Below are 23160 nucleotides of genomic sequence, written 5' to 3'. Positions count from 1 at the left end.
TAACTTCGGGAAACTGTAATCCCTTGTTTGCAGTTAGCGGTAAACCCGAGACCGTTTCTAGATCAAATCAGCGACACTTTGTTGAACACAGCTTCATCTACGGCCGATCTCTCGTGAAACGTCTTTAGATACTTATTCCACGGACGAATCGTTTCTCCCATCGATTCCAGGTCTCGCTTGAAAAGTCCTGGGAACCAGGGCCGACGCCTTTGTGAAAGGTTGCTACCAATAGCTTCCAAAGAACCACGGACCGAATCAACGAGGAATAGAGAAACCGAAGAATCTCGGGTGTAAACTCACCGAGCACGGAGAGGCTGAGCCCCGAGCCTGGTCTCGGTGATCTGTGCCTGTCTGGGGGCGCCATGGCGTTGCTTCGAGCGGGTTTATGGGGCGCCTTAATCCACTGGTAAACTCGTTTCTTTCATCGTAAAGTCACAAACACAGTCACTCGGTTCGTTCCTCGACACTAGAACGAGAATTCTCGAAATATTAACGCTAACAATTATACACGACTGGCTATTCCTTCAGCAATTCTTTGAAGATTCCTCAATCGAGAGAAACGACGGATCACAAGGATGTTCTTTTCCTTGACACGAATTTCTCATTTTATTTCTTATTTAATACGATCGATTAACGCACTGTAACTGAAACAGTTCCCGCGCGACCACGCCAAAGCAACAAACGTACTGGAAAACGCTCGAGGACAAACGTTATTAACGCGAGTACATGCTCCGAGAACGCTGGTCGAGCACCGACTGGTAGACACGAGCACTCCACCTCGAGCGCCGGTCGACTCGCATGACGCCTGATTGGCTGATTGGTCGACCGGTCGACTGGCTTGACTGGATAGACGCTGGTTATACCCGACGACTTGTCCCGATCCTCACGGTCGTTCTTCCATCGAGCTGCTCCGATGTCTGGTCTCAGCGTGCGCGCATGCGCGTTTCCTTCAATTCTATCGAGTCTTCTGCTTCTTCAAGCAGGCCAGCCTGCGCTCCCGTAGCTCCACACGATCTTTTTCTTCTTGGTCTACGTTTTTCTTTTGGGTCTGCTCCTTTTTTACTTTGGAGGGAATTTTAATTGTGCCACTGAACATATAGGTCGATTCAAATAGGGATATCGGAGTCTGCGGGAGATGAGAATGGTTTCGAGGCTCGGCCTGGTCAAGGACAAGATCGTGCCTCTTCCTGTCATTGCATAAGACGATGTTTCTTTAGGACTGTTCAGAATTTTGCTGTTTATATATTTTTTCGCTGTCTTTCGAAGTCTTTTCGTTGTAAGAGAAATTTCCATATCCAAGTATACATTCCAAAAATCACACTTCTTAATATCTAGATTCTTAATTGCGCGATACAATACAAATTAATGCAAAATAAATTTTATCTCTAAAAGTCCAACAAAGATACTCCATTCTGTCGTATTCATGAAACTTGCTCACGTAATTTAAATATTATGTTATAACCACTCGAGCGAATGTTAATTGTACATACAGAGATTGAATCCCGGAGATTTAACAGAGCTATTTCATACTTTATACCATCAAACATCGAACACGGCAGACAAACTATGTTTCAGCAGTTCTTTTCCTGAAGCTGAATCATCCGACTGAAGTAACATAGCCATCGAATATAGAAAGTGTTAATTATGCAATGCAGATTGACTCAAAGCAAATTCAATTCTCCAAGATCGATTAAAAGTATTTTCTTAAGAGGAAAAGGATGTACTTCGTTCTTTGTATTGTTTCTTGTTGAACGAGAAGAAAGTTTGTGCGTTTCCTTCCTTAAAATTCGATGGTGCAACTCTACAAACTGATTCAAAACGAGTTCATACCTCACACTTTGTATCATTAAACATCTAACACGGCAAGAAAATTGCGTTGCTGCCGTTCTTTTCCCGAAGCTCGATCACTCGGCTCGAATTCACGGCGCAGAAAGCGCGCACGCAAGACGATTGCGCAACCACTGGTTTATTTAATAAAACAAAGTTACGGCTAGTATCGAGTGGTAATAGCACGCTGCAGGGAATGCTACTGTTGTTCAACCGTCCAATGCCGAGAAGTTGACACGGCCGCGGCCGCTCGTTTATCCAGCAGGCGTGAACGCATTCAGATCTAGCACGTGTATGCAAAGATTGCAAAGTCCCTAGAAGTCCTTGCACGGTACGCATCGAAAACCAGGACACCTAAAGATCAGTAGTCTATGCACATCGGACAATTACGAGACAGTTGCTGTTATTTGATCCATGTCTCAGTTTAACCCACGTTAATTCACTTTTTTGGTCCAACTATTCCTCAGCTAAAGGAGACTTACTTAGGTCTGATTGGTTCTAAACGAACCTATATAACTTGTTCCCGAACGAACATACAAACTAGTGGAATATTGATTTTCTTATATTTCGTAGATAGTCCTTAAGACAATCATAAAAAAGAAATTGTAGGTATATACATAAAAATTAGATACAGAAAAATTGGTGTAGTGCGAGAAACAATCTCCTAACTGTTTTAAGAAATATATTACTACAATATTTGTGCCGTTTCTGTGTTAGTTTACTAGATGCAAAACACGAAGGAATAATACGAGTTAGACACACACACGAATGGAAATAAATAGCAAAACGCTAAAATATAACGCTAAAAAATACTCTCATTACGTACAAAACTACTATCGGCAACTACCCAATGACTTATAAACAGGGATATACGTAAATGCTACAATTATTAAAAAAGGTTGTAGTAGCAGTAGAAACTCTAGTCCAAGGAGAAGGATGATATGTGATCACGCAACCGCGGATACTCTCGTTCGCCCACCAGAAGGTGCTAACTGCGCGACGTTTAACGGAAGTAGCGTTGAAAGGACGCGTACTCGCGTTCTCCACGCGTTCAATGCTCGTACGCCCACCACCACGTCATGTAACAGCCTGGTCAAAATTCAAAACAACTCGAGGATCAGATACTCAAACAAATCTGAAGCTCAAATAAAATCAAGGATCCGATCGCGAACGTACTAATTTCAAAGTTCTTTCAGTTATTTCCTTAAACCTTAACCAAACAGCATGAACTCAAATTACACGGATTTAAGCGTGAATTTCTGTTAGACCGAATTTTATACTTATATACGATCATGTAAATATATACAATCTCCTTTGACGTCATTTTAAGTACTTATCTATTTCACGACGTCAGTTCATTTAAATGCAAGTTGCTCGATTCGAGTATCTTGTACGAACCCAAGCTTGAATTCAAGCGAGTTGATTAATCAGAACGAATCTTAAAGCAGACACGCCGCAGCTCGATTCACGAAGCAGGTGAAGCTGGTCTAGGATTCAATCTTACATCGTCGTCCTCCCTCTACCACGCCACTTTCTACTTTCTCGTCTGTTCGATATGCACAATATCTGCATAGTACACGTTTGATGTCGAATCGAGGAGGTTTCGAAGAGTGATCCTGCCGACGCCGCGGAGAAGAGGATAAAAAGGTGTTCCAGGAAACGAATCGTCGTCTTGGTTGCATTCAGAATTCTTCTTTATCCTTGCTCTAGTCGGCGATCACGAGAGAGCCTTCGTCGATCCTTTCTCGCCGCCGCCGCGCCGCGTTCGTTCCTTCGAGCGATGCCCCTCTCCCAGGGTGACCCGATCTCTCGTGCGCCACGACGAACAGGTTAAAGTAGCTCCTCCACGTACGTGGAGCGTGTATGTGTCGTATATTGCGTACGTAAGTACGAGCAGCCCACCACTCAGCCTACCAGCCGTATTATTACGTGTCGCTTTGCGGGTCTTACGACTCCCGTGTGCGCGCATGTAACAGGTTCCAGTCGCACGCAATGGTCGATCCCTCCCGGGGAAAAATGGGAGAGAAGCCACTGTATACATGATCAGACTTTAAACCCAAATGACATATAAGGGGAAAAGAGGTTGGATTTTGTAGAAAAAATATAGGGTGAGGATTAGGACATACATGCTGATTGCGTGAACCACCCTTTCGTTGTGAATCACGTGAACTTATAAAGCACGTTGTATATTTTAGATATTTCAGGTTATCCTTTTTTTTCGGCGAAAACATATAACCAGAAGAATAAAGCACCATGTATATACCAATTTCACGATCCACGTGCGAAAATATTTCTACGCTCTTTCGATACTTTACCGAGGCTATTCATGAAACTGCCCTTAACGAATAAAAACCCACTTAACTTAAGACTTACTTCCTATCGTTACCATAACTTATTGCTATACCGTATATATTCTTACCGTAATATAAGGGCAATGCTGCACACGTAACTGACGTTGACGAAGCCAAGTCGATAAAAGACCAAGGTTTAAAAAGGGTGAGGTATATAATTGACCATAACTACCTCTGATTTAGGTACTTCTTAGCAGGCATTATCGAAGGAAAAAAGGCCGGTAGTCGAAGAGGGAGCTACGACAAATTAACTACGCATGATCCTGCGATGAGATAGCTGGTATCGATACCGGAGTATAGCGGATCCTGTGTACTGGAAGGCAGGAGGCCGAGAACCCGGTGTGTTGTACCGTGCAAGTCGGTCCTTATACGGGTCTCGACACGAGGTACGCTCTCCCTCGAGCAAAAAGAACCCTCTGCGACGTGGCACACTCTGTAGCATGGTTTCGGTGGCCCGTCGAATACGCATGATACCGTACATCGTGCGTTTTCGTCGAAAATCCATGGGCGATTGAATATTCTCATCGTCTCGCAGATGTATAATAAAACTTCTAAACTAAATCTCGAGTTACGGAGTTTTAAGTTAAAAATGTAATAGGTAATTTTTACAAAACGTATTCGTAATTGAAAAGTTTGGAATTACCACGTGTTCCAGCAAATCTAAGAATCTCGAATTAATAATAGAATTAGTTAAAGATCCTATATACGATATGTATGTAGATACAACTGAGAATGTAGGTAATTTAAAGTAACTTCTTAATAACAACAGGTAAATAGTGCGAAGGAGAGAGAGAGAGAGGAGAGCAACGGTAAGTGGTTGCAGCCGGTTAATTATAGTTGTGCGTTCGATGGGACGCGATAAAGTATCGAGGATGTCGATTCTGAATGCACCATCCGCGCAAAAATGGCGCAACTTCTGCCATCAGGGAACAAATCGTCGCGCGTCGTGTCGGGCAGACCGATTCTCCGTTAAAAACGACGGGTTCGTGGCGAAGTGCTCGTTTAATTACCGATGCTCGTTTCAGCGTGGGCTCTCCGGCTTCGTTGCACCGCCACAAGTCAGATCCCGGTCCGCCCACCCGCATCCGCCACACTGGCCTACGTGGAAAGGTGCGATATACACACCTTTATGCTCGTACGTAGTACATAACCGAGCCGTCGTCCATCGATCCGCTCTTTAGTTTCGCGTTTTTTCGTCAACCACTCGTATGTAAATTTTTTTGTGGAAAAATACGAAAATTGCACGGATATACAAAGTTTTATAAAGACTATTCAAGAACCATCGATCTTTTTGAAGACTGCTATTGCTTTTGTAGGGACCTCCTCTATTCGTCACTCGTACAGGCAAAACTTAGAGTTTTACAATTAATTAATTAAAAATGCGATATTGTTTCCTGATGTTTGATGTACGTAATTAGAAATGGATTACATATTTAGCGATATAGTCATTTGGGAATATGATTCAATGCAGTTTATTTAATACTTAAAATAATTAAAGTGTTAAATTGTCAATTGTAATCAAAGTAACGGTAGCAAGAGGTTCGAGTGAAAACAAGGTGTAATTACACATCGAACGCAAAAGTGTCAAAACTATTTATAGCATGGTTGGCACGATGTCGAACGGCATGCCGAAGGGCCGATGAGAGGAAATTATTCGCGTTACTTCAAGCTCTACCGACGCATTAGGTACAATTGGGTGCGTGGGCAATGTTAAACGTTAAATCGTTCGTTACGATAGGAGACGATGCGACGAGATTGTTCGCCCACGTACGAATTTCCTGCGGCACCGTTGCGGTGTACTTTATTCGGGTCTAGGTACCAGAATCTCTCAATGGCCGCGATTAAATGGTAGTGGAAAGTGTGCCTCGTTTCAACTCAAACTACTCTTCATGCATCTTTATCGTCGATCGTTACGTCGCGGATTTTTACGAATTTATGGAAAATTTGAAGATGCAGTAACGTACAGAATGTAGAATGTGAAAGTAGACTGTTCGTCAGAATTTCTAATGGATAAAGCATGCCTCTACTTAAGTATTATTACTTGTATCCATGAAATATATTACGCAAAATATTACAAAACGATAAAAGACGGGAAAGAAATTTGCCAGCAGACTCGAAGAGAAGATAAAGGGGTCTTGTTATTGGATTTAGGAATAGCAGTTCTTTAAAATACCATATTAGCCTATAAAATACGCTATTTTAGCTGACCGCTAATAAAAATGCAATATATAAAAAAAAATCCGCCGTCTACTAATAAACGTCTTAGAGGATCTCCAGTCCAAAGATTTCTCCTTGCGTAGGTACTTACTTACCTTATTTTTTTCTTTTTATCGTCTTGAAGCTGTTAATATACGTGAAAGTCGAACGCTGCGGCTCGAGAACCAGTGGACCATTTTCGAGCAGCGAAGTCTCGCGAGCAAGAAAGACAAAGATTCCACTCGTCGTGGAATTTCAGTGGCTGCGTAGAATGGTGCGGATTCCTCGAAGGAATTCGCTCGACGGAGGGGTCGATTCCGTCGTGCGAGGGGGTTAATGACGAGAAAAGGGGAACGAAAAAATGCGGCTCAGCCACGTCATTCGACAGGTAGTTGCCCTGGGAAGATCGTAGACGCCGAGGAATCTTTTCTGTAGGAGCATAGAGACTCCTTTACTCTGGCGTTTTCTCCCCACCAGAATTCATCGAATCGGTTTCATGAGAGAGCTTAAGGTCAGCGGACCGTTGCAACCCGCCACGCTGCGAAGATTCATTTCGGAAGATAGAGCTGAGGTCGGGAGAGAGAAAAGAACCGGTCGTAAATTTCTGTAAATTTCGTGCCCCGAAATATTATCTCCGTTCTCGGTACTGTAACACCACCGAGGAAACACGCTCGGCATCGTACCGTGCTCGTTCAACATATGTATTCACGTGTTGTGCCACGTTCACGCGACTTTTCGTTTAACCCGTTAAGCACCAACGTTCCGTTAACGCAACGTTTCACTTGGAGTTTCTTTTTAATCGATTCGCATTATTTAATTTCGACCTATTTATTTGAATATATAGATATCCATGAATACTGTTAAAATCCAGATTTAATACTTTGAAGAATGTTTCGAATAAATCAAATTTCCAACCTGTCGGACTAAGATATTAACGCGCTAATATACAAAACAATCAAGCCTGGAAACAGCCTTCGTGAATTTCGCATCGATCTGACTCTTTTTTGACCTGCCAAACGTATTGGCAAATTTTCGCAATTCTTCTCTAAATACGAAATTACGAAACCGTCCCAGGATGTGAGATCAAAAGATACACACAACGGTCTTTCTTAACAAGGAACCACTTAAGGAACCACGACGTACGGTCGAAGCAAAAATAGAAAGAAAGTAAAGAACAAAAAGTTTTAACGCGAAGGAAACGAAGCGCCGCGTGAAAAAGCTTTATTCTACATTTTCAATTTATTTTCACCTGGATTTTGACGATCGTTGAAGCACTCTGTGTAGATAAGCGTACTTTTTGTGGAGCGTAAAAGGCGTGAAAAGCCAGTCGAAAATACGAGGCAACTAGCAGCGGTAATCTCCAGCGGAACGTATCGTTTCTACGTGTGTCGCATTAATATATCCCTTCGGCTGTTAAATACTAATTACGATTGCCAAACGCGAGGCCTAAGGCACGAGACTAAACGCGAGTTCGACTCGATCATTATACGCTCGTGCGCGCGTGTTTCGCTAAGAAATAACACCTCATCGTTCTTAACGTCAGCCGCGCGAACGGATACGCTCTGTTCGCGCGGCTTGAATTATACCTCTGGCGTTGTGCATGCTAGGAGGATGGTTCGTTGGAACCGATTGAACCAGAAGAAGTCCTACGAAGAGCTTGTTTCGAAGAGAGAAGAAAACATGTCCGACCGACGTGACACGATGCGCCAAATTTATTTAGGCCCTCGCGGGCTACGATCGTTAAACTCTCCTCCGATGCGAGGTTACGATCGATAAAAGTATCCTCGTATCACGTTTCTTTACGATCGTGAAAGAGGCAATAACTTTATTGTCGGTTGATCTCGTTATGCCTGACATATCTTGTATATTTTTCTGTAGTTTTCTATAGTTTTCTACATTCGTAGATGAAAAAGTCTCGTCGAATGCGGCTACCAGCATCGAACACGGTCACTTATCGCGAGGACCTCGTGAAATACATACCGTCGAATCGGCAGACCAATATCGCGGATACCTAGTCCGCCCACGTGTCCACTTCTACAGGCCAAACGCAAACGCAGACGTACTCGAACACATAGAATTCGATGGAACGAGTATGAGCGTAATTTCGCGCGTCCGTGTAATCGTGGTCCACGGTTGAAATCAAGAAAGCGGCGAGGAGGGGCAGGAACGAAGAAGGAAACGAGACACCGGTTTTCCAGCGGGCTGCATTCATGAAGTCGAATGAACGAACGGCCGTGCACACGCGAACACGAATTAAGCTTGTCCCCGAGCGTAAGCATGCTGCTACGACTACATGAGACCAACATGTCTGCTCGCGATTTACACTGCATGGCACCTTTCACGTGGGTGCAATCGCGTAAACGTCAATACACGTCGGTCGCAACGAATTAAGGAGAAGAGACTCGTGGAAGATGCCGTCGCTCGGATCCAGTTTCACGCAACAACGCTCATGAACTGCTCGTAAGATTCTCACTGAAGCAACAACAAGCGACATTTTGTTGCATATTGTTGCTGTATGTTGCAGATGGTATGCAATAAATATCAATTTGTAAAAATATTTTACACGCACCGAAACGATGTAACCAGGAGAATAATTGGCCTTTGTTTCTTCGAGTTTACTTTGGTTCCTCGTGCACGAACCCGTGAAAACTTGTTCGTTGATCGGTCCTTGAAAATGAGACTTTCACGGCTGCTCTACCGACAAGTCTCATCCGAAACACAATACACGAGGAAGTGCGTGCCCGCTTTTCAATGGCCCTGACTGCGATACACGCGTCAAGCATCTACAATCGACATCGGATCCCTGTTTAACTTTTGGCGACTTCAGAGAACAGTTTTTGGTTATAAGAGACAAGGAATCCAGACAGCACACGATGTCTTAAATCGAGTGGAAGCTGGATGTTTACGGGACTGTCGAGTATTTGTTCTATAGCGATAAGATGGGTCGTCGAAGATGATAAGGATCTACTCTTATCTACTTGGAAAATGAAATTGATGTATATTTTTATATCGTATGTCATATATAAACAACTGATATATATATGTAAACTGTAAACTTCCTGCATAGAAATCCGTGTCATTTCCAAGATCTCGATATTGTCTTCATACACCAAACGTTACCAATTTCCAATGACCAAATGAATTTTAATCGACCGATACAGTTTTAGAACACAGATATACGCCTATTGTCTTCCGGATCGGAGACAGATTGACTCCAGTCGCTTGTATGACATACACGCGTATACTTTTTGTATCTCCCATTAGATATCGACTTAACAGCCTCGATTTCGAATTAATTACAGCGTTGAAAGATCTTAAAAAAATGTATCCACAGACCACCAAAAGCGTAAATTATTCGACGAGTTTACTGCTCGGAGTAACGAAAAGCCGGAGGACGTGGCAGTGTAGCGTGCAGATACTCGAACTTGCGGTGTATTCGTGCAACGTACGCAAAAACCGCTCGCAGATACGCGTGCGTTCGCCCACGCCAGCTCCTACACGCCGCAACGACGCTCTTTCCACGCACGCTGGTCCGATACACTCGGCTGTATGCCTCGGTTCATTCAGTCGTTCGAATCCTTCTTTCATTCAAGGCCCGATATACTTCGATCGCGCCACATTCAGCAGGCGGTTCGTGGATGTGGATAGGCACGTGTGTGCACGTGCACTCGTGGAAGAGTGAGCCAGTAGACGCGAGTACTAGCGAAGTAGCGAACCAGTACTTGTTCGTACGGTTGCGCGAATTTGTCTAAAGTTTTGATCCTCAAAGATGTTGCGAAGTATTTTTTCTAGCATTTGTCGAGGTGATTTTTAATTGAACATTTTTTGCATCCATTCATTTTCGTCTTTCAGCTAGTTTTTCTGTATAAAATCGTGGGCAATATTTATGCCTTGTACAGGTACCATTCTCGGAAGAATATTAGAAGCGGCATCGAAGAAAATGACACACGGAATTGAACATGAATTTATAAATAACGTTCAATTAGTTTATTTATTTAGATACAAATTTATATCTAAAATAAAATACATTAAAATCATCACTATAACATCGACCTACTGATAACTATTAGTAAATTCTCGATAATAGATTTCATGGAGGTAGATAGAGATAGATAATAACAGATTTCAAACGCACAAAACACGTTCCTGCCACGTGCGACCAAATCTCCGCGAGACACCAAGAATGTCAAACCTCCATAAAAATTCTCTTCACCGTTCATCGCTCGCTATCGATACTTTTCCATAAATATTCACTCGTCCTCGATCATTGTTCCACGCGAAACTATCACTCCCACGATAATAAGTTACTGCTAGGTTTATTGAACTATGTCGTGATAAAGAACGAACGAACCTCGGAAGCGTTGTGTTACACCGCTCGGTTCACGGCAGTTCTTACGAAAGGAATTCGTTTCGTATAAATTAGCTCGGGTAATTACCATGCAATTAAGAGGGGTGATAGTAATAGTTGCCGTGTAATTAATTAACACCGCGCGGAACATGAAATTTCCAAGAAGTTCCTGCCAATTACGTTTCGTCCATACGCTTAGTCCAGTGATCTAGTTTTCGTTCGACGATTATCAGGATTACGCGTTCCTTCCTTTGCTGTTTGCTTGTTCGTTTAAACGAGAAACCGTTCGACGTAATTGCGGATTTTTTGCCAACGATAACATCTAGGTACGTACGGCACGTACCAGCTTACGGCTGTGCCGAACGGTTCGTTCTCTCAATCGGTCGCGAGTATACTACTTGATGGAATCGATACTGCGGGCTTGCAATATAACGCAAAGTTAAGTAGGGTCACCAATTGATCTTTAATCGTAACTTTAGATCTACATGCATTCTACACGCACGTAGGCGCTTATGCTACCGTTCAGCAGTATCCGAACTCGCTGTTTACTTCTGACACGATGTATTTTAATTAGAGAATTGCGAATAAAAATGAAATTGCAGCGAGTTACACGCGTCACGAGGGCAATACCAGAGGAGAGAAAAATCGGGCCAGTACAGCGCGCGTAAAAAATTCAGAAGAGTGTCACGCACAAGCTGCCGAGCAAATTGATCGCTGTTTCGTATCGGTTGAAAGATCTATAACAATAACGGTTTCGATTACGTTTTACAACACGTGTACGGTGGCTTTATCGCGCGACGAGGTGTCGGTACAGACACAGGGACCGACCGATAAATGCACCGACAACACAGGTTGGGCAATACACTGCTGGATCGGCCTGGGGCGAGATTGGTGCAACTGTTCGCGAAGAGTAACAAGTAGAAAAGCGAGAGTCGAAGAGAGGATCGAGGCGAGACGTTAACGCTATTGACGCGAATTAACCGTGCAAATGGTATATAATTTTCAGATAATTAGTGGCCCCGCGGCTATCCATTACGGAACACTCGTCATAGTCCACTTGCTCGTTAATTAAATTTTACAATCGCTCGACCTCGCGGCAACATAGGGCACTGACGTCCAAGAATGTTCGCTAAGAGTAGATGACGAGGCATGGGTACACTCTTCGAGGATTTCGAAATAATTGTTATTGATCGTAAGTAGTTCTGCGTTTTTAAGTACTATACTATATATTGCTCGAAGGAACACAACTCAACGATGTCAAATTAATGGGGAAACTTTTAAATTATATGAACTTGCTCGAATATTGTGCCAGGTGTATCGGACCCACTATACTATATATGTTTGCTTTTCTAAGTGCGACTTTATTATATATGTACTTACATATTGTCGATTCGCTTTAGGCTTCGAGGATAGCTAGTAAGATATCGTTCATCCATTCTTACTATTCCATTGCTTACTATTCGACGAAAGATTACGACCTTATTTTATGTTGCAACGTTATTCTTGTTAGATGGTACAACTTTCTTCGATATTGCGACATTTCATCCCTATTAAATATTTGAATTTGAGAATTAACGTTTGAAGGTTTTACAGACTTTTATGATCTAAAGGAAGAAGTGCTGGAAACTGTTTACGATGCATTATGTACGTACAATACGTACAGTCCATTTTACTCAGGCGCGATCTTCTGGCTTGAAAGAGACGAAATATCGTTCGCCTTGAAACAGTATGAAGTTACTTTCACGATTTTCGTCGCGCTCGCGGCGACCTAATTAACGAAGAAGAGAAATCTTTCCGATTAACCCCACGAGCCACTTCATATATCAACTATATCAACTTCCAAAATTGCTTTTCTACCGAAAACCACCATCAAACTCAGGGGGTCGGGAAGGTTCCAGAACTAATTGTTAATAACGGCTATATAATGCTTCTGAGTGAAACAGTTACGAAGAGCCAGTGAAACAGTTAAAAAGGTTCTGGCCGATATCAAATCCGGCTACAATTCCGATATTGATTCTATTCCGTGGTCCTAAATTCCTGGTACAATTGAAATCAAAGCTCAATTCCGTAGCTCGAAATAAGATGAAAATCCATCTTTACCACAAATTTACAGCGTATATTTAAACACACCTATATTCGACGATTAGATTTAAATTTTTGCGTGCTTACCACGAAATCAAAACTTTAACCTGCCTATTCCGCGACGAGTTCTCAGTTTACCAGAGAAATGCAGTAAGCTCGAAATGCCAGGCGTATCGCTGTAGATTCCCACGAAAAAAGAAAAACCCCTGGGATCGGCTCGTTACGATCGGCGGTCGTCGGTGCACCACGACGACCAACGTCACGAACGACCATCATTCTACGCGATTACCATCTCTCCAACTCGTACACGTTCGAAGTCGATCGCTCTACACGCACTAAGCCGCTCCTAGGCGTTTTTTCGCCGAGGGGATTCTACGTGCTCGAGATCGTGGACCTGACGAGGGCGCTGAAAGCCACGGCCCCACGGAGTTTTATGCCGCCACAATACGTACGTGGCATGCGTCCGCTACGTGTCCAGCATGAAATCGGTCGAGATAATACGCGATTGGTAAGATATTCTTGTCGCAAATCGCGAACGTTGCTCGCGAAATTGTTCGCCACTGTCGCGCGCCCTTAAAGCTTCGCTCAGACACGGCTAGTAATTTAGTCGAGTGGCAAGTAACTCAGTATGTTACCGCGTGGATACTGAAATCCAGTCGAGTAGTTTAGTTCCGTTTCATCAGATTTTTCTATTCGGCTAGGGTTTATTAGTACGGATACTCGTCACTTGACTGAACTGGACCTGTCTGTACGAGCCTTTGGCGTATACACGAGCCGCTTGTCTCGTTTTCGGCTCTTTGAGATCTCGTTCATTGAGTAACACGGCCCTGTTTCACGCGTTTCTGCCACGATACGATTTATATCGCTTACGCAACCACCGGTTACGATCCACGATGTGGAAAGCGTCCGTTGGGGAATTACGTCGTGCGACCATGGAGACAGTATGTATGTACGTATGTATGAATACGTATTGTTCGAGAGGACGATGATGCATTTCTGTTCTCGATCTCCGAGTTAATTCAATGGAGGCTGAAGCTAGTAGGATGATAGCACGAGGAGAGAAAACTGGAAGCGTCGAGCGAGAAAATCGTGGGTTAAACCCTTAAGTGGGAGACGAATTTTGCATGTTATTTGTTAAAGCGATAGTTTACGACATGGCGATATATGAGATATTAAACAGTTCTTGTTCTACTGTTCAGAATAATGGAACATCGCATTAACGATCGATCAGTTTAACAATCGACGGTACAAATAATTGCACGCAACTATTCAAATTAAAACACGAAAAATGTTTTGTCCTGACGATAATAGATGGATTCTCTCCATCGCATGGGTAAATTACGATCATTTAGGAGTCAGGAAGTAAGTTTATCAAACTTCTTATCTGCATCCGGATGCCGTGCAGATTCGGATTACCCAGAGACGAAGAAGAAATCTTTTACTCAATAACCAGTGAAAAGAACATTGTGACGCACGAGCCGAGATATACTCGTACTCGCGAAGAGGGAGGAAGACGCTACAGAGAAAGCACGGCTGTAACTGCCAGTGGGATCGTAATTAAACTAAACCGACGTTTCCTCGCGCCTTGGTGCGGTTACTTTCTCCATCGTGCAGGAAATCGATCGTAAAACTCGGCCTTTTGCACTCATCTAACAGAGCCAATTTATGCTTCCTTCTCGCCTATGTACACTACCGTTCATAAGCATTTGAATACTTGCAATTAGCGTAATTCGATCAAGAGGTTGATACGCAACTGTGATAGAAAAATGCTACTGTATCTTTGATTCTTTACCTCTTGCTATAACGTTTCATTTCTTACTTTTCTACTAAAAGGCAATAATAAAATTGTGAAATTAATAAGATCGCTAGACGGCGCCAGTTTCAGATAATGGTTATCGACGAGTATTGAATAGTCGCGGACGATCTTTCCTTAGGGTGTGCACCAGCTTCTGGTGTCTATACCTATAACTCCGTTAACGCCTCTTATCAAACTCGTCGGACAAATACCGATTATCGGCGCAAAACGATACATATTTCTGCGGCAACAATAAACGTATATAATTCCAGAGATACTCTTTCGACGCCTATTGATACTAATTTACTGTAAATACAGCACTGTGTCATCGATTGCGATAAAATCGCGACGTCGTCTAAGAAATAGAAACGGGTATCTTAGATCCTTGAAATAATATCGGAGAGATATAAATTCTCGATAACGTTAATTATCACACACATTGCTAGAACATATAGATTTGCTATTATTATATAGTCATATATATGCAGGGTGGTTGGTAACTGGTGGTACAAGCGAAAGGGGGTGATTCTACGCGAAAAAAGAAGTCGAAAATATAGAATAAAAATTTTTCTTTTTTTTTTTAAATTTTTCCATTTTCTGTTATAAAATTCAAAGTCGATTTTCTCGAAAACAAAGCCTCAAACGAAAAATTTTTATTCTATATTTTCGACTTCTTTTTTCGCGTAGAATCACCCCCTTTCCGCTTGTACCACCAGTTACCAACCACCCTGTATATATATATAGGTATATAATATTAGGTATATAATATCGAGTCATCCCTTCTCCAACAATTTCTATCTATTCAAAGAAATTTGTTTTCAGAGAAAGAGGCAGATTATTCGATACTCGAGTTTGGCGCTCGTGTTAATTTCTTGAGTTTCGAAGAAGATAAGAATCGACGATTAAACGATATTGTTTCAGGTGAACGTGTTATAATTGCCAAAAACGGAGGCTGACGCGTCTGGCTCTCTGGTATATTGCGTACATGCGGTACGCCCCCGTCTATCCTACGTGCATTATAACCGCGAAGTTCGAATTCGGAAGTCGTGTAGGTGTGCTCTGACTCAGAGCGGTTGAGTCTTCGCTCTCGCTTCGTTTTCCAATCGCATCCGGCTTGACTTGGTCAGGAATATCCGTGTTCGGTTAGCGTGGAATTTTAATAAGGAAAAATGTCCCATCTAGTTAGCGGCATTCTGGTACGCCGTGGAATGTGCCTTACATTTTATATGGTGGTGGTTCCGAGTGACACGAAACGACACCTTGAAACGCATCGAATCTCCTTTTTCTAATCGGTTTAATCGTTCTTTCTTTATCATTGTCGTTTTGATTTTCGCGTATGAAGATTACATGGAAGCACACGATAAGGAAAAATTCACAATCAGTGGAAAACACGTTCGGTGGAATGGTTCTCGTTTAACTTAGAATTAAATAAAAGAACATTATGGAGATTAATTCACAACGTAATGAATCTTTAGTTTTTATTCGACTTTCCATTTGACGTAAGTAACGTTGACTATGGTAAACTCGAATCGTAGATACGCGCGATTCAATGTTACCGATTGATTCATGACGCGAGATGAACCGAAACGCGTAAAAGTTCGTCGTAAAACGCTTTTAAACATCACCAGACAATATGAAACATCGGAAATTGAATAAGAGAATCGTTTTATCGGTGTTGATGAGACGAATGTTCAATTTTTATTCCATTTTTCATTTGATACAAGTAATCATCGAGTATGACAAACTCGAATTGTTTACGGAGATACACGGCATTCAATGTTACCGATTGATTCATGATGCGAGATGAACCGGAACGCATAAAAATTTGTCGTAAAACGCTACTAAACACCATCAGGCAACGTTAAACATCGCAGTCTAGATAAGAGGATTCTTTTGTCTGTGTTAATGAGATTCGCTGCATGAGCATGTTCGAGGAGGCCACTAACCTCCCCTCGTTATATCATAAAGAACTCTACCGAGATATTCGAGGATTTCGCTTACCGATCGTTGGTAAAAATATCGATTATTCTACCGGTGCATTTCATAAACGTTTTACGAAATATAAGCTCCTGCTTAATTAAAAACTCGTATCTGCCATTTTTAGTTTTATTATTTTTCTGCTATCATATTTTTCTTTGTGCAACTTAAAATATTCAGTGATTATTTCGTAACAGACTTTATACAGTCTATGATATAGGTAATTATGCTGGATGTTTATACAAACTCATGTTTTCATAAATTAAAGGAAAGGAATTAGATTTAACCGTAGATTTCATTCACCCATAAAATATTATATTTATAATACTATGTGTACTTTGTCATGTACATTTTTGTAACTTCAGAAATGCATAAACATCCGCAATCTAAATATAACTCTGCTTAAAAGATACGAAGAACTTCGAGTATATTCACGTATATTGAAAACTAAAAAGAATGTAAGATAAGATTATCTTAACTAAAGAAAGCAGACGCGTATGAAACATTTTGATAAAAACTCACCATTGTTGTAGACTTCCGCGTTAACCAGCGTTTCCTCGTCATCCGTATCCGGTCCGAGAGACACTGGAGTGTACACGATCGAGTCTCGCGCTCTCATCGTGTCCAATTTTAAATAAACGATGCTTCTTCTTTATGATACATTCGCGAACGAGCTGAAACAAAAATCAAACAAATTTTAAGGAAATAAAGCTGAATGCTTAGTGTGCTACATGGGCGTGTCAGAGGTTTGTTTTAGTTATTTTAAAGCTTACTTTCTAGGTGTGTAAAAGATGCACGAGATAGATAAAGAAAAAAGATGCAAAAGTTCAAAGAATTTGACGAAGTAAAAGAAGAAATAACGATACACTGACTTACGCGGTAGAATTCAAAGCTTGCCAGGCGGCTGCGCAACTACGCAGTGACTCAGAATCCCAAATATAGTGTTTGTTCGAATTTCTTTACATTTTTGACGAAAATAAATTCCTACTCTTCAAACTTATTCCATTCAGCCAATTAAATTAACAAAAACTGACGAATTGCAGTCAGTCAAAGTTGCTCTTGTTAGAGTGATTCTGGTCGCCATATTGGATCGCTAAATACCTTACATTTAGCGTTTACTATTAAAGTTATATTTCGAATTGTTATCGAATATTGTTGAAAACGTGATATTGTTCTTATTAGATAGTACTTACTATTTTATTAAATAATCATGACGTATAAAAACGACGAACGATCTCAGGTCAGACCGTAGATTATTTTTCGTAACACTGATTTCACCACGTAGCGAGGCACGTTTCTGACAACCAGAACATACTATCAGCTACAAAATTGACAAAATTCACAAGAAACATTTCTGTTAGAAGGTAACAATTTCCATTGCATAGCTGTATCGATAGCGAGTAAGCAAAGCACGGTGAAATTGAAATCGAACATAACTCCCGTCAACCATAAACCTACTATCCGTTTTATGGAAATTATAAATAACACGGCAGGAACTCGTTAATACCGTTACTCGATGCATTACGAGTGCGTGTAAGCATTGCGTTATCAAAACAGAAAAAATTCGAACGCGCGTAGCGATATTTTATTCGCGAGAAACCTCTTGGAGCATGTAACCGTTCGCCATTTGCACGTCCGATGACATTCTTGGAATTAAAATTATGTTTTTCACTCGTCGACCGTAACCAATTCGATATTTTTTACGCATGTTTAGGGCTGAATTTAAAGAAACCGGAAGAATAATTCAGAGGTTACTAGGAAGTTTCTTCAGGTAATAATGGTCTGGTTTATTTATCTGTTAGCCCCTTCGATGGCCGTGCAAACATCGTGCGTTGTCCCATATGTTACTCGTGCACTCTTTCGACCGACATGTGTGCGTCCTTGTACCAAAAATGGCAACCCCTCCTCGATAAAAGTCAAATAACCCGACTTCTGTTTCACATTTTGTGTATTTAAAATAGTTTTCGGGAAAACATTTCGTTATCATTATCAGGGATGCGTTGGCCAACTGAATCGTCCTTGAAAAGTTATCAATTAATTACAATTTTTCTAATAAACATTGTCAACGGTTATTAAAAACGAAATATGGTATGAAATCTTTCAGTAGTTTTGTCGATCGGTAAAGACGGAATTTAGAAAAATCTCCAATACTGCACTAGTACGCAACTGAATCTCTGAGCTATAGGAATTGGAAGATTAATATTTCTTTCTAGATGCGTTTCTGGATCCTTTCGCTTGTATGTTTCACGTTACACCGTAAAATGCGTCGAGTTCGACCGGCTTGGAATTTTCTTCATTAATAAACCTATCGAAACGAGCGATTCGTTTTTCCCCTAGCAACCGGTTTCCTCGTGGTTGTGTTCACGAGTCGTCTTCGTATACGGGATCTATTTCGGGTAAGACGACCGCCGTCGTCTCGACGCACCAGTAGACGTCATTCTTCCGAGATGCGATCACCACGTACCAACGAACGCCGTCGTTATGTCTAAGAATGTACCAGCTGTCGGTACATGACTTCATTGCAAACAAGTTCAAACAACTTTGCGCCGCTGTGAAATGCAAATATCATAACTCGTCAAGGTTCTGCATATTATCTACATAAATTACAAAAGATACATCATATCCCTTTGCTATGCAATTTAAAAACCGGAAGTACTCCACTGGTAATTTTAATTCGTCCTACGATTTATAATTTTGATTCTTTGCTCACATTGTAACATAATGATTCGTTGATTCTTCTCGTTATCCCGTTAAATAATAGGAATTCGCGCTCAAACAAATTAATTCGATAGCTAAAAATTGAATTAGGCGAGAGTCAACTAAAATATCGCTCCAATGGACGTAACTCGGACAAAGTTCTACCGTATTTCCTTTTGATGGTTAATTTAAGCGCATAATTTCTCTTTCCTTCTTTGTATGGCGGAACAGCGGATGCACGTGTATACACGAACACAGATCGGTGGTTGTAACCACGCCTTTAGGTTCGCGGGGGGTCTGGCTGCCGCGGTATACATGGAACAAAGAAAAGGAAGAGAGGACTAAATATCTCGCTGCTCGATTTCTGCGAACCGTTCCAGGAATTGATATTTTTAAACCGTTGCATTTAGGACCGTCTGTGACCTCGACGTCACTGAAGCGTCTGGTTCAAAAGTAACATGGAAGTTTCGACGCAGTCAGAATTATGGATCAGTTTCCGCGAATTGTTTTCCTCAGGTGTATACTTAAAGACATAGAAACTCCCTCGATAATTGCATGAGGGAAGGACAAGGCGAGGAAAAAGAATTTTTCTATTCTTAGGAGATACTCTCCCCACCCGAAACTACGCTCTTTCTTCTCCTTCCGTTTCATGCCGAGGCCAAAGGAAATCATCGATTTTATCTTTCTTCTTTGCTCTATCTCCTTTCAAGTTTCTTTCTTTGCCACAGTTGCATTAACTAGACGACGGGCCCTCGGGTAAAATGAAATCGCGCTGCAAGCGTTCAATGAAATTACTATAAATCGCAGACATATACTTTTCAGAGGAAAACAATTTTAGCGTGAGATTTGCTGCTAAAATTAAATTGACGAGACAATGCCTGGCTAACGTCATCCATTCTTGAAAGAGACGCGACAATTATCTGATACACAGTGTAAACACGAGACGGTGGAATAATTCAGTCGGTGTGGAAACGAACTAATTCGTGCGATCGCACGCGATTGTTGTAATTGATGTGCAACCATGCTAACGACAGGATGCGTCCGTTTGCATTCGTTTCACTCTAGATCCTGTCAATGAGTTCTCACGAAATGTGTTCGTTTTATTCCTCTTGGAAATTGTATTGTTTATTGTCGTACATTAACGATGATTTCCAATGTAATATTTCCTTTTAGTCGAAATGCTCATATATCATTTGGAATAAGAAGAATACTGGATTCGTAAAGTCCATGGTCTGATATATAAAGTCCAATAGATCTCAAAGCTTTTCAACAGCGGAGCATCTCTCTGCAGCTCTCGACTCTCTCGAGTTGAACGAACTTGCGCAGCCTGTGCACGGACTTCAACGACACCCTTGACGCCTCAGACGCCACTTACTAATTCTCTGCCCTTTGCACCCACGCACGCACGTGCCTGCAGGCTAATGCAATAACGCGGTCGGAACTTTCTGTCAGGGGCTTAGCCTTGCTACCACGTGGTTTATGCGCGTGCTGAGCCTAGAAGGTGACGAGAACATACGTAAATTGCCTACCGACATTACTTCCTGGTTATATTTAGGCTCTCCTAACTCCAAGATCGAATTTCTTATGGGGACGACCCCACGAAGAATCCGCGATAAACTGGCTGGAATGGTTCAATTAGAACTCAAGTTCAGAGTTTATGGGCGGTCACTACTAAGATCGTAGCGCTGTAGTAAAGATTTGTAATATTTTTAATTAATACAAAAATCGGAATTATATTCTCAAATACCGATTTTTAACGTGGCTTCTTCACCTGATACGTATGTATTAATTTACCTAAAATTAATGTTAAATAATTAAAGTTGCAACAAGAAACACCGAATTAGGGTGTTTACGAGTCGTAATTGATCGATGCATTTTGATCGACCAACCGCCCGAATTTCGAACAGAGAATAAATATAGACCGAATGTTCAGGTATCCCCTATTTTCAGCAGTTCCTCCCAATCGTCTCATCTACTCTTTTTTATTTAATGCATTCCCTAAAATGGCTGCTTCCCCTTATTTTCAAGACTTCCCTATGGTACACGTTAATGTGGGGCACGCGCGCCTGCGAGACGACGGACACGTGCGCGTCTGTGTATGAATTGTCAAACCTACTTGCGTCGGACAACATCGGGCAGCCGTTTGATACTTGTTGGCGTGATTAATACGAGTTCGAAGGTTGTATAAAAATGAAACGTATGTAGCTATGTTATGGAACAAACACACGAAATTTCTATAACGCATTCTTCGTTTGTATTGTCAAAAGTATAAAATAACTTATGTAATTTTAATAATCTTGTGACTCGTTAGCGACAATATCACTACTGTTCAATTAACCAATCCAATCCAAGATCCAAATTAACTATATTTTATATTCTATTTTTGAATAAAAAGAAGGCTCCGATATATATAACGTTCGCGTCTTGACATCCATAACACATTCGTCTATATTTCGTCCTTTTGCGACGTTCAGAATACTATTTTATATATATATATATACGTCATATATGAACGTCGCAAAAGAACGAAATATAGACGAATGTGTTATAGATGTCAAGAAGCGAACGTTTCATAGCATATCTACCGCTTCTATCGTCAAAGAACTCAATAAGCCTACGTATTATTGCACGATAATAAAAGAAATTACGCCTGCAATACCATTAGGTTTTTGACCCAGAAGAAAAGCATTCCGAGTAGTCGTCCCACATTTCGTGTCGTAATTCTTACCCGTTGACTTTTCGTCGCGTTCACGGGTATTCTTATCGAGCCGTTCGTCATTTTTTCTTGAGAACAGGCAGGTCTAATGACTGGAGCGAGCCCAGGCACGCGCCCGCAAGAAGAATCGAGGGTATCGAGACGCGAGTCGCCAGCCTCCGGCTGCTCGCAAGAGGGTGCCTACTAGTAACTGTTGGGCGCCGACAAAAATAGCGCCCCGATGCCGTTGTACCTACGGATGCAACGAGCATTACCATCGACAGCGTGAGGGAAGAAGGGAGATGCCGGGATTTAGACGTGACGGTTGCCCTTCGGCACGCAAAAGGGACGTTGTTCCACGTTCGAACGGGGGATCATCGCGCCTCGTAGAGGAAGCTTTATTTCCGGTCTGCATTCGATGCCCCGGTGGCACTGTGATCGTTCTACGATAGCTCTACGATATCTTCACGTTCGCGTGTCGTCGATAGAACGTCTGCAAGAATTTGTCTACTTTTCTAGTAAACACAGTGGGAAACTCTTAATAAACAAAAACTCGTAACCGTGAATTTCCCGGGATTTTTCATGGAGCTATGATAAAAATACGCGATAGCTATAATAAATCAACATCGGTCGAGCGGTCAGCTGATCGAAAGTGGAAGCTGATCGAGACTTCCTTGAGAATGATACATTTTGGGAATAACGATCGGTCGAGTCATGCCTTCAATGAAAACAAACTAACGAACGATCGTACATGTGTCTTTGATGTTTAACAACGAGTCAACGCATAACAGGAAGAGCAATAGATTTCGTGGCATCATTTCATTCTGATATAAAAAGATTGAATGTGTAAGATGACTAGGTTTTCGCTTTTTCTATAGAAGGTGCAATTTTGGAGAACAGAGATAAACGTCTCCTTCGTAAAGATGCTGGGAACGCGGTCGAGCTTGGAATCTCGCGAAAGGGACTCTCAAACGCATCTCCCTTTTTTCGTGCGAACTGTCGATCAAACGGCCGGAAACCCGCCAGTTATGCACTGTGAATTCGGGAAAAGAAACTAGTCGGCGGTGAGACTATCGAACAAAAGCTTACCGATGTGTTTCAGCCTCGAAATAGCAGCGTCGGGACGTCGACTCTCAGCTATCTCGCGTTCCACGGAGCAACGACACTTTTCCTTCTTTCTGCTCTTCTTCTT

General features: G+C 41.8%; 1 protein-coding gene across 2 annotated transcripts in view; it reads right to left on the bottom strand.

The window, feature by feature from the left end:
- rols (zinc-RING finger and ankyrin repeat domain-containing protein rolling pebbles) overlaps window positions 1–17694 on the bottom strand; it is a 42326-nt gene extending 24632 nt beyond the window's left edge. Inside the window, exons 1-2 of one of the 2 annotated variants that reach the window (XM_076624596.1) lie at window positions 17453–17694; window positions 17099–17250 (exon numbers count right to left, since the gene is read on the bottom strand). In XM_076624596.1, the coding sequence (XP_076480711.1) occupies window positions 17099–17195 (97 nt within the window). In that variant the 5' untranslated portion in view covers window positions 17196–17250; window positions 17453–17694. Of the gene's footprint in view, window positions 1–300; window positions 1235–17098; window positions 17251–17452 lie in introns of those variants that run through there. The other variant, XM_033347419.2, reaches the window with a different exon arrangement.
- Between the last annotated feature and the right edge of the window lie 5466 nt (window positions 17695–23160).

This window comes from Bombus vancouverensis, chromosome 15 (genome assembly GCF_051014615.1).
Source record: "Bombus vancouverensis nearcticus chromosome 15, iyBomVanc1_principal, whole genome shotgun sequence".
NCBI classification, from domain to species: Eukaryota; Metazoa; Arthropoda; class Insecta; order Hymenoptera; family Apidae; genus Bombus; species Bombus vancouverensis.
Note: the sequence above shows the minus strand (reverse complement) of the source record. Positions and strands in the feature narration are given on the sequence as shown.